Consider the following 21,281-nt stretch of genomic DNA (forward strand, 5'->3'; position numbering starts at 1 on the left):
CCTCTCGCCTTTTGTCTCCATGGCGTCGCCTTTTGGAGATCGCCTCGCCACAAAGCTAAAAGGCGATGAAGGGTCGCCTTGCCTCGCCTCTCGCCATTGGCGATGAGGCGATCGCCTTTCACAACACAACACTGATTCAGACTTGATCAAATATTATCTTGAGGTGGTTCAGACTTGATCAAAGATTATCTTGAGGTGTATTGTGCACTAGACACGTGAATGATGTGGCCCAAGCATGTAGACCCACACATAACACTAGGGATGGTTTAGGGTCGTAAAAATATTAATCATTTCATCATGGAGCAAACCAAAGTAGCTTGTGTAGTAAAATAAATCTGATATTTAATTTTCATAAAGTAAAAGATTAGCTAGTGATCGATGCTCATGTGAGAAATTTGAGCACTACACATTACACAAGGCATCAAATACCAAACTCAAGACCTAGCATTGAGCTACTGATCACCACAGACATTTCAACACAGAGGCAAGAATCAAGATTTAAAGACAGTATGTGCGCCATCAAAGGCTAATGCACCTTAGTTAAAGCATCACTCAATACGGATCCGTGTAATAATTTTATTAAACATAGAACTATAAAACTAATGTACTAACATGTAAATATGAATTAAATGACTGTTGTTGGTATGTTGTTGTTTTCTCATTAATGAAATTTTTACCAAATGTGTTCACTGCATCTATCCCTATGCAGATCTATCTTTTATATGCGACTGCATTTACACTGAAGTACAAGCAAGAGGGCCATTCAGATATTTATCAAAAGCAGTCCCTTCTTCCTGTGATGTAGGAAAAAAAGCTAAGTGCTGTATTTTGCCGGTGGTAATTTATATTGATCTGACCCCAGGAGTACCAAATGTTTCCAATAATATCATAACACCCTTTTACTTCACATTTTTGTAAAAGAAAAATAAAATAATTAGGTCCAGGCTGCATGTACAATACTGTCGACTAAAAATTAGGACTAAAGCAAAGAAAGAGATGACCTTGTAGAGTTACATTAATGTAACTTCTTGACCGACGAGCCTCAATATGAGGTTCGAGAAAAGCATGCAAAGTACACTAACCAAACTCAATGAAGGCGACTGCCAGTACTTACTCAGACACACACATGGGCGGTTGTGTAGTGGGTTGTAGAATTTAATTTATATACACTGACGAATTATTCAATTCATAAATTATAATGAAAAAATTATTCAACTACTAGAGGAGGGTCCATATGAAAAGTTATGCATTTCAATACTATGTACAAGTGGATGACCACATAACAGGTGATCCAGATCCATTATTGAAAGTCTAAAACACAAAAATCCATCATTCAAGTCAGTCAGACATGAACACTAATATCACATATACCAAGAAAACATGTATAACAAAACCCCACCTCATCATCAATCAATCAGCAGAATCACCAAGTAAATGTCGATCGCCTAACTGAAAGTTACCATTCTAAACAACAATGGTAACTTTGAATCTAAACAAAACGTTTTAAACAAAAGGAATCAAAATTAAAATTTCAAAATCCAAGATAGTTCAAATGTCAACCTCATTTCACAAACAAGCGGAACAAGATATCATCACCCACCACCTTATCAATATGCCACATTTCATCTATTAGTATCTTGTAAGGATTGGTCTATAAGCCTTCCAGAGAGGCATTCAAATGGTGTCCTCCCCTCCCACCCACGCCCCAAGGAGTGACAAATCATCATGACCACAGCTACCTGCATACAATGTCCTGTTATCCTCCACCACCAATGGCCCAAAGTCCAGTTCCCCAGTCTTCAACAATACTGGACCTAGGACAACTTTCACATTCACCTAGACTATTTAACCGGATACCTGATACATTCAATATTTTTATATGTACATAGTAATTCTATCCACCAAAGCTTAGACAAATGGGAGATAAAAGCACCTAAATAGGACTAAAGCAATGAGAATTTCAACTGTTCGAATACAGCAGCAGCAAATTTCTTAGAAATAAACATGTTTTAAAGAGAACAATTTTGTGCTATAATGAACAGTAAAATATACAGCCTGAAAGAAATTTGATGTCTTTCTACAGAAGAGCTGCAGGGTAGAAATCAGACAAGTAAATCAATCATATACTCAGATTACTATTACAAGGGTGTTATGCTTCTATTCTTTGGTATTAAAGAAGAGCATTTAATGCATAGAAAACCAATTCTTGCATGGAGCCAAGTAACTGACTTCCAGTTCAAGATGACCATCTGCTAGAAATCTGATGTTTTCTTGAGAAGATTATAACCGAATATATCGTTTGGTTGGAAAGAAGTTATCCATCACTATTTATTTTTATCCCTTACACCAAACGACCCCTCAGTATAAAACATGTAACAGAGATTGGTTAGACTCTTATCTTAACCCTGTATTATACTGGGTAAGAATAGCTTTGTTTGCTCTAGTTAAAGCATAAAACAAATAAATCACTTAGTTCCCACACATGAACATAGATGGATTATCCAGTAAATTACTAGACTAACTGAAATATACTTTGCTGAAAAAAATCAACATGCTAATTCTTAAATCCTTACAACAGATTAGAAGGTGTCTCTCTACCCCACAAAGGTAGGGGTAAGGTATGCGTACATCCTACCCTCCCCAGACCCCACTTGTGGAATTACACTAGGTATGTTGTTGTTGTTACTTGTTACTACACATCAGAAGGTGTATAAACCAAGAATGAGTGATTGCTTGTATAACTGGAGATGAAGGCCGTTCCAACTGAGGTTGGCTGAGAATAGGCTAACTCTGAGCTTTTAAGAACTAAATCCTTGCAAAAATCTTTCCCTGAATTGAAGAATGAGAAGCTAGTTCATACTAAACATAGATAGTAAGCAATGAAAATATATGTGGAGCTTAGGCATTCCAGACTGCAAATGGCAAAGAGGGAGTTTAATTTAAAGAGAATAATTACTACCCTTTTCTTTTTGAGAAGGTAACATATTATTTATATATATATAAATTAACTACACAAAAACTGTGTAGTCATCCATATTTACAGTGTGATGCAATATAGATGGAGTACACTGGTAGGATCTTCTCATACTTCATAGATAATACTTGCATACCAGGACCCCTTTCAGAAATGATTATTAAGTGCAAGTGAAGAAGAATTCAGCTACAAGTTCACAATGTCAAGTCAGAGCATTAGACTATTCAATCTATGAGAACTAAGTTTGTTGGATCAGTGACAGTCGTCTTTCTTCCTTTTCCAATGGTCTCGTTTCTCCGACATGAACCTTATATTTCCCATTGAAACTAAGTAGAAATTATTAGTTTTAACCCCAACAGTTGTCTTTTTAGATTTAGAGAAGTCAATTCCTTGTTCAATCCTCCTCTGAGGGGCATTTCTATTTAAGCTTTAGAGAATCCAGTTCCAGTGGAAGACTAAGTAAGGCACAGTATAAGGTCCAATCAATCTCCTCCAACAGGCAATAGACGGCTCTGACCTGACCACAGTCAATCGGTCTATTGTTCTGGTTCTATATAGTCTAACCCTAACCTCACTTTCGACAACAATAATAGGTTCTATAACCGGATCACACACACTAAGAACACAGCGAATTAGAAGGGACAAGAGGTTCTGCTCATCAAAGTGTGACACGCAAGGTCAGGAGATTTTAACTTCACTAAGCATGGAATGTATTTTCAAGGAACCATAACTCTGAGAAAGTGAATGGTGTTACCTAGCAGCATCCAGCAAATAGCTGGCTAAATGTTTTCTTCTGTTGGAGGGAGTAACCCAAATGGCTCTAATGCCACATAACGCAGATACAGCTTCCATCTCACACAAGACTACTCCACTGATGCTTTCATCTGACTCTTCACGACTTTTGGTTGAGTGATTTCTTCCTACCATTTCCCTCTGGAAACTCACTCCCCCAAATTGGAGTGTGGTTGAAGTCCGTCTCACTTCCTTCTCAGGTGAAACATTACACCTGCTGCCCTCTGGTCTTGAGAGAATCTTATAAGCCTTTTATGGGCTCTGCTACAAGGCATCCAGATATTCTTTGAGAAGATATAAACAGATACACCTGTTAACAGGACAAATATTTCAGAGTTTCATTGACAGAGCTAGTCAAACTCAACCTGTCACATAACCACCACACAAAGGGAGAATTCTTCATAAAAATTAGCCAGCAAAATGAGAAAAACCACTCAATGTCATAGGATGATTACGAAGCTACATTGAACTCAAGTAACTTAATACTCAACTTATAAAATAAAACGTAGCAGAGAATAGGAAGCTGGACAGTTGAGATTTGATATTGATTAGAGCAAGATTTTCAACAATGAAGTTTGCTTTCTATTACTATAAGTTTCATAAAATTGCAAGAGAACAAAACCTTGCATAGCTGATGATATATCCACCCATCTCCAAGTTCCATCTCCATCATCTTCACAACTTCCTGTACCTGTCAATAACATACACTCTCTAATTCTATGAACTATGTTTAACGCGATAATCTAGGGAAATATCAATTGTGAAAGTCAAAACATGTTTTTTCATGCATAACCAAATAGTATATATAAACCTTATTTCTCTGAGGAGGAGGGTCATCGTCCAGCACCAGGATAATTCATCCAATTTCAAGTGAAGGAATTCGAAGTTATCTTTCATTCCGCCAACCCTGGACATTTTATCAAAGCATGGTAGAATAGAACTTTAATCTTTTACTAACTTTATATCATCAAGCACAACAGAAAATTTTGAAATACCAGAATTTGTTGCAGAATTACCTTAAATGGAATACCATGCGTATAATTCTTGTGAAACGTCTTATGAAACTTTTCATCCTCTTCATCACCTCTGGCATACTTAATGCCACAGACAATACAGGTGTGTAATAAAAAATCAGACTGACCCAATTCCAAATAGAATTGCGCATACTTTCTCTTCTTATTCAGAACTTTCCCTGACTTCGTCACCCCCAAGTTTGGCACAATATTCTCCAAGTCTATTTCCTTGGATGCTTCACCAGCTGACGCACCATTCTTTTCACTGGAAAATCAGCTTAGCATAAGCAAAGAACTTGAAGAGGAAAGAGAAAGGATCATTAATGTTAGGTAGTAACAACTCTGGTGTATAATTTCCCTTTAAACACATGCTAGACAAATTTTTATGCTAAATTTGTTCAAGAAAATTAAGAAATATTGTGTAAGGTGGAGGTGTTCAAATGAACTGAAGCTGGTAATGTCAAAATCTACACGAGTGGTGTTACTAGTTATGGTTTCAGTCACATCATCCATGCCTATGACCATATCGTCTCTACAAATGTTTATGATATTTTGGCGTATGAGCTAGGGGAAGATCCAGTGCCTCCCACCAATATATCAGCCACATGTTACTGACTCATGAACAGGTTGAGGAAATGATAACTAAGATAATTAAAAATGGATGTGCTTATACAGTTGATTGCTGAAAAAAAAAAAATTAATTGAAGAGAAATGTGGCAAAAAATATCATACCAAATTGAATTTTGAGGTCTTCGCTGGTATGTAACCAGAATTTCTGGCTGTACCCTCCCATAATCGAACTCAGCAATGCAACATTGAGATGGGTTTGCACTCTTGCGTGTAGGAGATGAAGACAAGGGCATGAAAAAGTTGTTAATCTTCGATTGCATGTTTCAATTTCTTTGTTTTTTTTTCGAAATCCTCTCAACCTTTTTCACCGTTCACAATTGTATATTGGCCATTCCTACAACAAAAACAAAACAAAGGAAGTGGAAGTCTAATTAGCCTTTAGATAGGTTGTTACCTTCAAAACGGGCCTAACTCAATTTTAAAAGATAGCTCATCGGGGTAGTATTGCCCAAGTTCTTATAACCAAACCATCATTTCATTCACCAACCAATGTAGGACTCTAACACCCTCTTCACGCCCAAGTACAACGGGAGCGTGGATGGGGAGCCCAAAAAGAATGTGTCTGACTCTCGTATCATGTAAAGAAATGGATAATTGAGCCTAACTCAACCCCAAAAGAGAGTTGTTAAGTCTATATAAGCACACCACCGGTTTATTCCCCAATTACAATCAATGTGTAACTATTAAGACACTTTAATAAGCTCATTCACATACGTCAATTAAGCAAACAAAAAAAATTCCAGAAATCAAAAGCTGCTTAACATAGGAGATGAACTATTGAAGCAGTAAATTAAATAGAAGACCAGAATAACACGGGAATACGGAATTCTGCAGCACACGTGAGTGAAAATAAATAAAAGAATAAAAAACTTACCGATTTCAAGAGTATTTCTCAGAGTCGGAAGAAAACAAGAAGAACCTTAGCAGCACTCTTCGCTATTTTTCTTTGGTTAATTTGGGGCAAAAATTGGCTTTTCCTCTTTGGGCTTTTTTTTATTGGATTGTGGATAGGATTGTTTTGTTTTGTTTTATTTTATTTTTCTAAAATGTGTAATTTTGGCAGAAAATTTTATTAATGTGTATTTGTTGAGAATTTAAAAAATACATAAAATGTATATGTGAAATGTAATTATTTACAACTTAGGGAAGTAAAATATGTAGTTCGTTATTAATATCTTTTAAGAGTTTGAAATTAATTATTTGAAAAAATTTGTATCTCATATAACTTTAACATTATCACATCATACATATAAACACCACACTAGATCTTTTGTTTATCTCACGAGATAACATGTTAGTTAGATAGTTGAGTGTTATCTTATTGATCTTTTCATATTAGTAGTCGTGATATTACTTTGGTGATTTTCTTGTTACGGTGTTTGATTATTATTATTATTATTATTATTTTGTTTCTTATATTTCAAATACTGTATCATTTTGTTACAATTACTGTTCCTCTATAAGAATATTTTGACATTCTTTGTTTAGTATTTTGTCATAACTGAAAACACTTTTATTTTAACCCATGATTTATGTAAAATAATTTTTTTATTATTCAAGGATGTGAAAGGTTTGTTATATTCCATATTCTAGCCTTCCCTGAACTACTTATGAAATTAATGTGGGTTTGTTGTTGCTGTTGGTGGTGTTAAGTTTATTCAACTCTTATTAAATTTTCTTATCCTTCATTAATTCAACATTGGGATTCCAAATGTCAGAAAGAAAATAAAATCACATGGAAAAAGAAACCGATAGCATACAAATAGAACTAAAAGCAGCCGTAGGATAGCAAAAAGACGTTGAAATTAATTTCTTCCGCCATAAACAATGAACAAACTAACTTGTAAAATTCATTAACCAACACAAGTCACTTACCATTCTTAGCTTGAATCTCGCGTTTCTCTCATCAGTCCACACCTTTCAATATTAATATATATATATATATATTACATACATTTTACGATTCATCATTTACTCCGAATTTGACTACAAATTCTTCTTAATTTGTTCTTCTTGCTGCATTCTTCAGTTATTAGTATCTGAAAGAATCAAACAATTTTTTTAATTATTTTTTGCTCGCAAAATCCAGGTTTCTGTTAGGATAATGCGAGCAAGATTTTGAAGAAATTTAATGGCTGTTGTTAAGCGAGTGGTTCCATTAGGGGTTAATTACGGTATTAGTTTGTCCAAATTGGGAGGGATTAACAATGTAGCCATTAATGTTCCTGCAGCTTCATTGCTTGTAAAAAGGTCTCAATGCATAGCCGATGGTTATAATTTCAAATTTTACAGTTTGTATTCGTCAAAATCTTCTGCTCATTACAAGTTTGATTATAGGCAGATGTCTCAAATGGTTAAGCTGGATAGCAAACGTGCCTTTCTCGTTGATACATTAGCTATGGTAATTTCCATTTTGTTTCTCCATTGTTCAATTTCCTTGTTTTGAAATATGATACAGTCAAACCTCTCTATAATAACGTCATTTGTCCCGATATTTTTTAACTGCTAAAGCAAATACTGTTGTAGAGGATATATAGTATGTAATATAACATAACATAAATAATTGGTTCCCCAAAAAGCCTAGTTGTTATAGTGAAAATGTTGTTATAGAAGATTGCGTTTACAGAGAGGTGTAACTGTAATTTACAATTTTAGGCACCGCTCTAGTTTGTTCGTGTTAATTTGATGTTATATATTTATGCTCTCTTTGAGTACTTATATTGTTACTTTTTGTCTTGTATATAATATTGGTTTGAGATGAGTTTAAATGGAGCGACATTGCTAATGAGAATTTCCTATAGCGACCTCAACTTGTTTGGAATTGATGCAAGTTGTTGTCGTTATAATGAAGAAGTTGGTGTGTTGACAGGTTCGTAGATTAGAAGCACAAGGTGTGCCTTCAAAGCAGGCAGAGGCAATAACATCTGCGATCACTGAGGTTTTAAACGACAGCTTGGAAAATATTGCTAATTCTTTTGTTTCACTAGCTGAAATGCAGAAAGTAAGATATTCTCAGATAATAAATTATTTTTTTTGGTTTTATAACAACGTGCCATCGTTGTACCAATATGAAAATGTTCTTTTATTTGTTTGTCTCTGCAGTCTGATTTGGTTCAAGAAGCCAATCTTTCCAAGTTCAAATCCCTACTACAAAATTCTCAGGTAAATATATTTCAAGTATTGAATTGTCAGAAGGTCTCACCATGTGATATATAGCAATCTGCTCTTTTTTTTCTTTTCTGGTTTGTAGAATAATTACTAATGATATATCAAATGTACACCTTTTGATTCTCTTCTTGGCCTATTTTGTACCAGTAGTCTACCTTTATCTGATCTGGTTCTGAAATTCTAATGCGTGGAGATGTATGATTTTGAATGCTGTTTGGAGCCAAATAGAAATAGTCCATTGTTGAGTTTGTGAAAAGATACAACCTTAATATGGCAGTTAAAAATGGTTTTCTCTTCTACCCCTCTCATCAGGCGATAATTAGAGATTCTACTGTATGTTTTGAGTTGGATCTGCATAGGGCTCTGCACGTATTTCTTAGGATCGAGAGGCAGGGATATCCGCCAGTTATTCCATTTGCTACATCAATTAAACATTGTGGGAGCTCCTAATCGATGCATTAAGTTTCTTAGTCCAGAATCCAGATATTGATTCATTAAAAATTCTTCTCATTTATAGTTGACAGAAGTATGTGAACACTGAATAAAGCCAAATAACATGCCAGTATCACTTATTCAGTGATTCCTCATATAGGTTCTACTAATAATATATCCAAGTTCAGGAAAGCCATTTTTCTAGGACGCTAATGATTGGATCAGATTGTGTATCCTTTAATCAAGGGTTGCTACATCCACAGTGTTATGTACGGATCAAAGGAAAAACCCAGAAATCTAGTTAAACTTGCCAATTGGAAGAATGACGGACTATGTGACAATGTGGTCTAAGGATTCAGTGTTCACACACTTCTGTCACATGGTCCATGATTCCTCTATTTAAGCAGAGGAATTACCTTCAAGGAGCAAACCACTTATGCAATTCAGGTTGTTTATTAAATCTTCTACTACAGAGAAATTCTGAAGTAATGGTATATAAGGAAAGTCTGGTGGCTTGAAATGAAAGTTCGACCTTGTTCATAAGACTGAATTGTTCAGTCGATCTCCATAGCTAAGTGAGTGATGTGATGTCATAGCTCCTAATCTTTTGCATAAAAGTTGTGCTGATGCAATGTGGAGCTTTAAACTCTATTTGTTGGACTGTTGATAATTGCTTACTGTAATGCCTTGTGCTTTTTTATGTTTCCAGACTTGCAAATATGATTTTGAGTTTGATATCTGAAGTTCTCTGATTGCAGGAAAATCATCTTTCTCTACTGCAACATGAAACTGAAAAGTTTCGGAATGATATTGAGAAAGTGCGTACTGAATTGAGGTACATCTGAATTGTGTGAAAGTTGATTCTACTTTTATTTGCCTACTTTGTGAACCACTTATTTGCTGATATAGGTATGAGATTGATAAGCTTACTGCTGGTCAACGTTTGGATTTAAATCTCGAAAGAGGGTAAGACTTTCAAGAGTTCCTAAACAAAGACATTTTTATACTCCATAATAAATCAATGACTAGTAGTGGCTCACTCCAAATTGCAACTTGTTGCAGAAGCATTCGCGATGAACTTGCCAAGCAGAGTACAGGGACCACCTACCTTACTAACAAGCTAGATCGAGTAAGTGTTTTCTCTTGGTTACTATAGCGAATCTACACTAGACATAGTTACTTCTAGCTCAGACTCTGTCTATATAATATTATACTAAAAGTGGGAAGCTCCAAAGTTAACTACGTTATGTTAATATTGTGATACGTGAATAGGAAATCCATGCCATGAGGGCCCAACTTGAAGCTGGAAAATATGAAGTCATCAAATATTGTATAGGAAGCCTTGTGTCCATCTCAGCTGTTGGCCTTGCTGTGCTTCGGTTATATGCTTAAACAGATGTTCCAAAAGAAATTTATATCGACTCAAAAATAGGAAGAAATATAGTCGTTAACTTTGGGAGCTTAAGTAGATGTTTACTCATAGATGAATCAATTGTAATAGTATTCGAATTGGCAGAAAGGTTAACAACTTTGTACAAATGAGTATTATAATTTAACATAATGTTACTTTTTTTGAAGAGACTCTGAAAAGAAGAGAAAAACCCATGTCAGAGAATTATTACGTTCAAGTTCAACCTTTTTAGTGGACAATACACATTCTTGCAACTATAGCCTCATCGGCCAAGCTTCTAGGAGGCGCTTGGTACGGTAATTGAGATTACTCTTGCTATAATTCAAGGGCAGTTCCAAGAAATATTTAGTAGTTAAACGGCCGGAAGATAACAACAAAATAATAGTTGCACCGATAGACCTAAAGAAACTCTCTTTATGGGAGGGGAAGGTCATATGACCAAAAGAGGGAAAAAGGAGCAATGGACATCATACTATGTTCATAGAATGATCACATTTTTTAAATTGTCAATATAATCGAATAATTCTATTCGAAGGGATCTTTCGCCCTTTCAAAATTGCATAGAATTATTTTTTATTCGTTATTGATGAATTATTCATTAGAATCATTATTCTTTTTTTCCCTTAAAAAAACACTTTTTGAAGATATTTTGTCTCAAGAATTGATCTAGTTAAAGTCTGCTAATGCAAATAAATTTGAAACTTTAGACTTACCTACTCTATTAATTACTATTATTACTATAATTACCTCTCATATTCTTCAAAAAAATCAAATATCACAGCTAACAATCCATTGTGTAATATTTTATTTTTAACCCAAAAAATAATGATTGTATAAAAATTAAAATAGTGTAAGAAAACGACAGTTATGGGCAGACGAACCCCATGTTCTTTCATTACTGTTAGCACGTCCTTAATGATTCCTAACTACTCCACCATTTCACGTGTCCACATGACATGCCCCAAAATTATTTATTTACACCCACAATATTTATATCAAGTCCAAAAAACTTAAGTAAAAATAAAAATTTAACCATGAATATAATATATCAATTAACAATAATTAACTTATATGAATTTATATCATATCCGGCATATATTGTCTCTCTAAACACTAGGTGTGTATAGTTTTCTTTGCTATTATCGCACGTAGTATTTATACAAAATCAAAAAATTAAGGAAAAAGGATAAAAATATCCCAATGATATGCAGATACCATCCGTCATACTTTTGGGACATTGGTGTCCCTGCCGTCCAAAAACTAGAGCAAATATGCCCTTCATTCTAACGAAAGACTAAATAGGAACACGTGGCGCAATCTTATCCGTCGATCCGATATTTAATAAATGTCAGATCGATAGATAAGATTGTGACACATGTATGTCTGTTAGTATAAATGGTATATGCGCTCTAGTTTTTGGACAACAGGGACACCAATGTCCCAAAAGTATGACGGATGGTATCTGCATATCATTGGGATATTTTTATCCTTTTTCCTTAATTTTTTGATTTTGTATAAATACTACGTGCGATAATAGCAAAGAAAACTATACACACCTAGTGTTTAGAGAGACAATATATGCCGGATATGATATAAATTCATATAAGTTAATTATTGTTAATTGATATATTATATTCATGGTTAAATTTTTATTTTTACTTAAGTTTTTTGGACTTGATATAAATATTGTGGGTGTAAATAAATAATTTTGGGGCATGTCATGTGGACACGTGAAATGGTGGAGTTGTGTCCCTATTTAGTCTTCCGTTAGAGTGAAGGGCATATATGCTCTAGCTTTTGGATGGCAGGGGAACCAATGTCCCAAAATTATGACGGAGGGTAACTGCATACCATTTACGATAGTTCTTTTTCCCAAAATTTAACCTCACTAGTTAAAAACTGAGTGATAATGTGTTTATGGAAATCTCTCTACATTAATTGGTTAGGTGCAGCATGGGCCTCATTATTGATGGGCCATATGTCTATTACGGCCCAATTGGCCCATCCTTCCAAAAAAACCATGATAGGGCCCAAGTTAATGAAGTCAATAAAAATTGAATCGTTTTAATTGGATAGAAGAATAGAGTGAGTCAGAGAGCATTAAAAGTGGTCACAAGTCATTACTGAAATTCTCAATTATTATTATAGAGGGAGCTGTGGTATTTCTCGTAGTTCTATTACTTCTTTTTCTAAATTGCTTTGAATTATGTTTCTCTTAAGCTGAGTGTATATCACAAACAACCTTTCTATTTTTATAAGGATTAGAGCTGCATATGCTTTATCCTTCCTAAATTCATTTTATAAAATCATACTGAATATGTTGTTATTCTCGTTGTTATACGGAGAGATATTATTTGAAAACACCAACAAAAGTGGGCATATATACCACACACCACACCACCCTTAGTGGGCTCCAACCCACCTAATGACGTAAATACGAAATGGGCCCATTTACCTTTGCCTTTAACGTTACGATAATCTACCACACACACTCACCAATGCATTGAATGTTCCCTTTTTCTTTTCCTTTCTTTCTTGCTAGTAAGGTAGTGATAACATACCAACATGGGTCGTATATTGTGTGAAACTGTTTCATTCTTAATCAGAATGTTTGAGTGGTGAAACTGTTTAATCCTTAATTAAAATGCTTGTGTTTGAGCCTTGAATATGAAGAAATCCTATTGAGAACGTCACCTCAAAATGATTCTCATAGTACATGATTCAAATTTAATCGGAGCTCCAATATGAAATTCGAACACCGAATGAAAAATAAAAAAAATACTGATAACTTGATTTTTGAATACTCCCTTCGCTTCAATTTATATATTTAAATTTAACTCGATATAAAATATAAGAAAATAATATTTTAAATCTGGTAATTTAAAACTACTAAATATGTGGTATATACATCAAATGTTCTTTGACTCTCACGATATTAACATGTCATATACAATATTGAGTGTAAAAAGTTATTATAGATCAAGAAACTGACATTCTTTTTAAAGCAAATTATCAGTTAAAAAATAAATAAAGTGAGATAGATCAATTGGATGTTGACTGTTCTAAATTAGTGTTCTAATCTAAAAATAGAACAATGTTATTGAGTATATATAGCTGACATAGTGACATTCAAAGAAATGAAGTCAAGGGGCATATGTTAAAAATTGATAAAATAGTTTCGACCAAATTGTAAGTGTTAAAGAAATTTATTAAGTATATAAAAATTTAATTTGAAATCTATCCATGGTTAGTTAAACATCATTCATAAAAAAAATTTAAAAAATAAAATAAAATTATATTGTATATGTAAATTCTGTTAGATTATATGGTTATAACTTCTAACAAATTGAAAGATTAACATGGTTGTACTTTGAGCTGCAGTAGTTGTGCTAAATTTGGCAAGCGAATTAATTATGTGAGCATTTAGATTTTCTAGAGTTGTCAGAAACCGCTCAACCGTTTTGAATTTTTCCAACCCACTTTACTCAAAAATAAAAATAATAAAAACAAATGAATGGTTTCTATAAGATTGACCACTAAACTGCGAATAAATTAGATTTTACACTGCAAAAAAGAAATTTAAAACCAAAAAAAAAAAAAGGTAGCAAAAATCTAAAAGTAAAAATTACAATAGCCTTCCTAAAATACGTTACATTTCTACTTCTACCCTTCCTACTACCCACAATTTACCAAAATTTTAACATTTAAACCGCAACCGAGCTAGACCTACTAGACCGCTTTTAACTGAACCGGGATTTTTCATTTCAACAAGTTGAAATCATAGAAGCTAAACCGGAGTCAATAACCTCACCGGTTTCCTTCTTCCGCCGCATCTCCAAAACTTTCCGGTGGCTATTTGAGTGAACTTCTAGAGAAAAAGTTGGACTACAAGCCGGTCTATACTCAGGATAAAGCCGACCGGATTTGTATCTAACACCACAAGCGTTGCACAAAGTTTTTGGACCCAATGGACCGGCTCGCCACTGGGGTGTTTTTTGAACCTGACAATGGGTACACCGACGGCCTGAACCGGTCTCTGCTGATGGATTCTTTTTTGGCTTCTTCAACGGTGGCTTTTCTACGCTACAAAACAAGTCACCGTCATAAACCGGGTTCGTGAAAAAACCCGAAGGGAACGGTGAAGAACCGTACGACGAAGAGGTTGGAGAAGAAGAGTCTCCTGAAACTGTCGACGAGGGAAAAGACCATGTTCTTCCAGCCGGTCTGGACCGTTTGCTTCTCGGTTTCACTGGAAACGGTAAAGGGAAACATGGAACTCTCATTTTCTTAACAACCGGTCTAACCACCGGTTCAGACCGGAACTCTGTAAAATCACCGGTTTTGTCCTTGAAACTTTCGGCTGGACACAACAACGAAAATTCCGACGGAGTATCATCCACAAATTGGGATAACCATTCAAGATTCTCCATTTCATCAACCTGTTAAAATGGGTTTTCCATAAAAATCCAAATATTACAAAATAAAAAAATAAAAAACTGGCAAATTTCTCTTTTTCCCAAGGCGAAGGCCATGAGTTTTTACCGGAATAGGGAGTTCGCCGGCGAGAGAACCAAAGCTTTCCATGCCGGAAAAAGTAGAATCCTGTGAATTTCTGTTCTGAGAAGACCCAGAAAAAGAGGTTTTCTCATCATCTTCATGCAGTTCTGGGTCTTTGAAATCTTTGTCAGAAAAATCCAAAAGATCATCAACTGAAAAATCCTCACTCGCTCCATTATTAATCCCTGTTACACACCATATATCATCAAGAAAAACTTGTTGGGTATTTTTCATAGACATATCTGAGAGAAAACTGGATTTCAATGCTCTTGCTTCAATCAACTCCATAGGAAAAAAAATTGAAAACTAACACCAAAAAAATGAAGTTTTATTTTTAAAGGTACAGAGAAGTTTACGTTGGTTTTATGGTATGAAAATTGTGTAGAAGAATTTGTAGAATTGCAGAAGAAAAAAAAGTAAAGAAGAAGAGTTTTTGGGTTAAAGCACTGAAAAGGGGGCGAAACTAGTGGGTGGGTTATTGTTTTTTTCCTCTTTTTATCTACTTTTCTCTCTCCTTTTTATGAAAAAATAACTGTAGGAATTGAATTATTATATTTTGTTTAATAATTGAGGAGTACTATTTATTACTACGGTGGACCGTTACGCATGAAATTGTAATTTACAGATGTTGAAATATTATTGGCTAGGTGACAAGTCTTTTCTTTTGTGACTGGTCCAGAATTTCAAGTAGATTTTTTGTAATATTCTGCTTTTTAATTGTATTTGTTGGAAAATAAATTTAAAAAGACGGATATTTATTTGATTTATGGTTTACGATTCAAAGCCGGGAAAGTGAAAATGAAAGCTTTGATAAAATTTCAAAGTTTCTATAGAAGAAAAAAAAAATGGTCAAAAAGAGAGAGCTATTCTAGTTCTAGAAAGACAGCCCTTAAATTGTCTTAAGTTATTACCGCGTTGAATTTTAATTGAAGTTTTCTTAATGCAGATAAGATTTGTTTCTCTCGGGTCCCATTTTCATTATAGTATTTATTATAAGTAATTGATTTAAAATAATTATTAATTTTAACTTTATCTTAATTAATAAGTATGAAAAGATAAATATTGTTTATTCATTGATAATAAAGTGAAATTTAAGTTTGTAAAAATAATATGTCAAATAAAATAAACTGTGAAGTGATTAAATTTAGCTGTTATTCACTAGGCATATACGCGGAAATACACAAGTTTAAGCAACAAATGGACCTCGATTTCATCAACATTGAGATACATATAAATACTTCATTTTTTATTAGTAATTTTTTTGGTTGACTTAATTATTCAATATTTTTAGCAAACAAAAATAATAAATACTCAATGAAGTAGTGGGAAAATAACAATTTTGATGAAAGCTCACCATTTAGCTTGTGAAATTAGTTTTTCTAGGACTCCATGAAATACAAAATTCTAAAAGTTTACTGCATTTTATTTTTCTAATTCTAATTTTGGGCAACCATTTTATTTTTTTTGAAAAGATAATATTATTTTATACAGAACTGCATATTTTTTGGCAACCATTTGATCAGTGATGGAATGATTTTTCTTTATTTTATTACTCTCTAATTTCATTTTATATGTTCAATATGCATTTTGTTCTTTTGTGTAAACATTAATGATGCTTTAATTTTACTAATTTTTTTGTATTTACTATATTTTGAAAATCTAAAGTCAAAAAATATTATTTAATTATGATAGTAAAATTGGAAAAAGAAATCATATCTTTATTCTCTAAAATGAATTAGTAAATAATAAGATTTCAATTTTTAAAAAAATCAGATTAAAAAAATATTTGTTTTTTTTGTGATCAAACACCTTCTTAGTCACATATGGTCCTATTTGCCAGCAAATATTAGTAGATGTTATTAGCATGCATTTAACAATGACAGAGATCTTGTCAATGTGATTTTGGGTTGGTGGGGGTAATATAGGTCAATAATCAAAACTTTAGTTGGCAACACAATGATTATTGCTTTCATTGTGGCTTATCGAGAAGCATTTGCCTCCTTTTTTAAAAAAAAATTACGATGGAATAAATTTGTCTATGTTAATAAAAAAAAGTGTCTGTATTATTATTCCTTTAATATTCGAATTGAATATTTGATACAGAGCTAATAGTTCGCATGCGATTTAGTTGAACACAATAGATTTTGCTTAAGCTCAATATTTGTGTTAATAAGTTCAATAATATATACAAATATAAAATTTAATATTTAGTTATTATTACTTAAATCGTCATTATAAAATTTAAAATTGCTAAAATTAAATTTTAGCTTCGTCCGTGTGTATACTTTTTAAAAATCTATCGTTGCTATTATCCATTAAAATGTACATATTTTCACTATTTGTATGCATTTTAATTTTTTTAAGTTTCATGGTTTAAATTTTGAATTTTGAATTTCAATTTTGAAAAAATCAACAAAGATGTTAAATAATTCGTGATGATATTGATGGTAAGCATTTCCAATGTCACGAACGACAAATTTTATTATAAAAAAAAAAAAAGCAAAATAAATACTCATATCATAAAAAGTCAAGAATAATGTGAATGAATAGTTGAAATATATGGCGCTATGAAAATTCAAAAAATCAAAAATAAAAATCAAATTACGCCGTCTATTGATTTTTCTTTAGATATATTCGATGACAATTGTCTACTATTGACTTGACGTACCCTTTATGGAAACAATAAATAATAGGAATATTATTCTTTAATTTTATTAAATTTAATATTTTGAAAAAATATGTTAGATGATAAATAATATTTAATAGCAAAGGTAAAACAGACCCAAAAGATAAATTATCTCTTAATTTTTTAAATTAAACAAATATTATAGAACAGATATTTTTAATATAATGGACAATTATTTTTCGACACAGGGTTATAATTTTGACAAAACTAGAGAAAGTAGCCAAACTTTGCCGCGTTGATTGCGCCGCTATGATTTGGTATATTTTGGAACTTTCATCAATCATTCTCCCGCCTCATCCACTCCTATTTTGATTTCGAATGTTATGCAATGCGCCAAAAAATTACTCATCCGTCTCAATTTATATGAGTTAATTTGATTTATCAATTATTATAATGTTTACAAGAGAAAGAGATTTTTAAAATATGTGTTGTACAAAACTCATAGATTAAGGATAAAATGAGCATTTAAATTATTACTAAATAGATAAATGTGTCAATTCTTTTCTGAACTTACTTCCTCTGTCCCAATTTATGTGACACTTTTTGTTTTTCGAGAGTCAAACAATTTAAGTTTGATCGGAAATTTGCGCATGAAATCTTTAATTTTTTTGAAATGAAATTTATATATTTGTAAACTACGTAAAAAGTACTATAATTCACAACAATTGATAATTTAAAATTTATAAAAGATCTATGAAAAATTTACGGTCAAAGTTAAACTTGTTTGAATCTCGAAATCCAAAAAATACCACATAAAATAGGACAGAGGGAGTATTAAAAAGCAAAATAAATCATATAAATTGGGACGTAGAAAATATATATTTTTATTGTCCGAAGCGACTCAACAAACTTGATAATCAAGGTCAATATATTGAAAGATTGTTTTAAAAAAATAAGATTCATATTATAATGAGATATGAAAGAACTTCACATGACTTTGATCTTGTGGTAATAGTGTAATGGATGATATGCGGATTAGACATATATTTTGGATATATAATTCCAAACAAAATTATGTTTATTAAGTGGAGAAAGTAGTTGAAAAAACATTTTAGAACGTATGGTTCAAAAAATATGTAGTTGAAAAAGCATTTTAGAATAAAGTAATAAATATTTTTTTTATCACTATTTATAAATAGATGTGGTTCATTTGAAATGCACACGTACTCCAAATAAATTTTGTGTGTTCAAGAGAAGTATAAGCTCAAGATAAGAGTGAGTATTTAAATTGCTTAATTTTGTAAAAATACTAAGTGATGAGTAAATATTTATCTTATAGATTTATTTAATTGTGTGTATTAATTTTTCTCTTAGATTTACCAAACTTATGTGAAAATAGGAATATATAATTCATAGACCAAAGTAGTAGTTGGCTAGTTGGAGGCGTGTCTTTCATGAATAGTTCACATCGTGCGTTGCCTGGCCGGCAACTACCAAACTTTTCCCAACGGTGAAAAGCCATCGGACCATCCCACCACTTCCACGCTTCTTCTTTTTTTTCATTTTTAAAGAAGAAAGTGACTGGAGAATGAGTCAGTGTTTACACTTCCGTTTTATTTTATATGACACTATTTAATTTAACATAATATTATTTTAAAAAATTCAAATTTATAATCTACAATAATTATAGATATTTATATGATTATAAATAATTTCATATAAAGAATAAAAGAAATTAAAATATTTTATTTATAATAAAATGACCTTTTTTCTTAGACAAAATAATAATAAAAAAATGTCACACAAAATAAAACAAAAGGAGTTCAAATTAGTAAAAAGTCAAAAGCGGAAGCTACAGCGCAGGAGTGAGGAGCTCCACATGTGAGTCCTCTCTGTCAATTTTTCATTTTTTTTATATTAAAAAAAATATATGTATATTTTTTGTTTTGTTTGGCTTTTTTCTTACGTCAACTTGATTTTCAATAATAGTTACTGGTAACATGGAGTTTTACTAGTTCCCTAATAAAATGGCTCATTAGTCAACATTTTGGACAACTTGAACTCTTATATTATGAGTTTGACTGTTAATGGTGATTTGATCACTACTTCTAGTATTATGGATTTTTCGTTTTGTGATACTTACCCTTTGTAGTCAATTTGAAAAAAAAAAAAAAAAAAATTATGATTTTTAGTTTTAATTTTTCTTATGACATATTTATAAACTATATGATTTAAGAGTATCTTTTAACTTCATTAATTTTGTGCTAAATTAAAATAGGACAGATAAATTTGAGGGAGTATATGAAAATTAATTAACTGCATTTTGATCTCAAATTGGTTGGAGGCGGCTTTAATTTATAGACTTTCGATCTACAACCATTTCAAAAAAATTATGTAATAGATATTTTTCCTCTTGGAGTAAAATTTGTATTTACTAAATTAAAAGTTTTTTAATTTCATGAGTTCTTAACAAGAATCACATCATCACACTATACATTATAGTGATTGTATAAAAAATAACGTTACTAAACACTAATCCCCGACTATATATTTATTCATTGTGAATCATTTGCTTTAAAATAAAATAAAATAAAAATAAAAAATGGTGGTAGGGGAAGGAGAATTGGGAGAGGGATTACAAGGTGAGAAATCGAACACCCATAAGGTAAAAGTTAAGGTAGACATATAACAAAATTGAATCATCTGTTTGCTTCAATATGTTATATGAACATAATAGAAATATTATAGTATATTCATAATTCAATCATCGTTTTTTTCTATGACTCTGGTATTTATGTCAATTTGCGCACACCTCAATTAATTTTACGGGATACCCCACCTTCCATAAACAACAAATATCAAATAACTCTATCGACAAAAATTAGAATAGATCAGAAGAATCACACATGTTATATGTCTCCTACTGGGATTTACACATTGCAATACTACTAATTTTCAGTTTGCATGGAAATTTTACTCATTATACAACCAAATTAAACCATAATATATAATTTCTCATTCTCTCAATCCTGTTATTCATTGACAACATTAATTAAAAAGGTATAATAAGTAGTGCTAGTCAACCATATTATACAACGAGCTAGGACCAAATTAAACTACGAACTTGCGAAGACGACAATTTTTCATGCTCCTTTAGTTCATCTCGTTTTAAATGAGCCTATATTCCAGTGTTCAACATATTATACACTTTTTTATTATTATTACAACTATATTTATTATTACATATAAAGTAATACGTGCCTTCACACAATTTGAGTTGGTTCAATTAATTTCCTTCTTCTTCTTTTTTTCTTCCCTTTTTCGTGTGCAATAGTGTAGAATTTTTCAAATAATAATAATAATATGTACAATCGTAATTATTGTAAAAACGGAAAAGGCTCAAAAATACCCCTGAACTATCGGAAATAGCTCACATATACCCTTAAACTATATTCTGGCTCAAAAATACCCTTCCGTTAAAGTATTGGGTCACAAATACCCTTACTATTAACAGAGATGTGTTAAGTGCCATGTGGACGCCACGTGAACGCCACATGGACGCCACGTCGATGCCACATAAGCACCAAACAAATCTCACCTCCACATAGACCCATACATCCTAAGTATTAATTTTGCCCTCATCTTTTGGGACATACAATTTGACCCACTCTCATTTCT

General features: G+C 32.4%; 2 protein-coding genes and 1 pseudogene across 2 annotated transcripts; 1 reads left to right on the forward strand and 2 right to left on the reverse strand.

Moving 5' to 3' along the window:
* Positions 1 to 2,068: 2,068 nt before the first annotated feature.
* On the reverse strand, positions 2,069 to 6,362 carry LOC102580143 (protein CHROMOSOME TRANSMISSION FIDELITY 7-like; annotated as a pseudogene).
* A 2,485-nt stretch (positions 6,363 to 8,847) lies between these two features.
* On the forward strand, positions 8,848 to 10,536 carry LOC102592411 (protein FMP32, mitochondrial-like). The gene is made up of 5 exons (XM_015302769.1): positions 8,848 to 8,910; positions 9,768 to 9,844; positions 9,919 to 9,975; positions 10,072 to 10,138; positions 10,282 to 10,536. The coding sequence occupies exons 1-5, from the start codon at positions 8,848 to 8,850 to the stop codon at positions 10,399 to 10,401; spliced, it is 384 nt and encodes a 127-aa protein (XP_015158255.1). The 3' UTR covers positions 10,402 to 10,536.
* A 3,382-nt stretch (positions 10,537 to 13,918) lies between these two features.
* On the reverse strand, positions 13,919 to 15,524 carry LOC102580471 (GATA transcription factor 5-like). Its single transcript, XM_006361942.2, has 2 exons — positions 14,963 to 15,524; positions 13,919 to 14,859 (listed from the first exon to the last, which is right to left on the reverse strand). Exons 1-2 carry the CDS (start codon positions 15,263 to 15,265, stop codon positions 14,185 to 14,187), a joined length of 978 nt encoding a protein of 325 aa, XP_006362004.1. The 5' UTR covers positions 15,266 to 15,524; the 3' UTR covers positions 13,919 to 14,184.
* Positions 15,525 to 21,281: the final 5,757 nt, after the last annotated feature.

The sequence above is a fragment of the Solanum tuberosum genome, unplaced genomic scaffold, assembly GCF_000226075.1.
Source record: "Solanum tuberosum cultivar DM 1-3 516 R44 unplaced genomic scaffold, SolTub_3.0 scf00377, whole genome shotgun sequence".
Lineage (NCBI taxonomy): Eukaryota > Viridiplantae > Streptophyta > Magnoliopsida > Solanales > Solanaceae > Solanum > Solanum tuberosum.

Bases quoted from the DNA above. Each gene is read 5' to 3' on its own strand.
- LOC102580471 (XM_006361942.2), bottom strand. From the start codon at position 15,265: ATGGAGTTGATTGAAGCAAGAGCATTGAAATCCAGTTTTCTCTCAGAT. The intron at 14,860-14,962 runs GTAAAAACTCAT...CCATTTTAACAG, and splicing joins CCGGCGAACTCCCTATTCCG to GTTGATGAAATGGAGAATCT.
- LOC102592411 (XM_015302769.1), top strand. From the start codon at position 8,848: ATGGCAGTTAAAAATGGTTTTCTCTTCTACCCCTCTCATCAGGCGATA. The intron at 8,911-9,767 runs GTATGTTTTGAG...CTCTGATTGCAG, and splicing joins CGATAATTAGAGATTCTACT to GAAAATCATCTTTCTCTACT. The intron at 9,976-10,071 runs GTAAGACTTTCA...AACTTGTTGCAG, and splicing joins GATTTAAATCTCGAAAGAGG to AAGCATTCGCGATGAACTTG.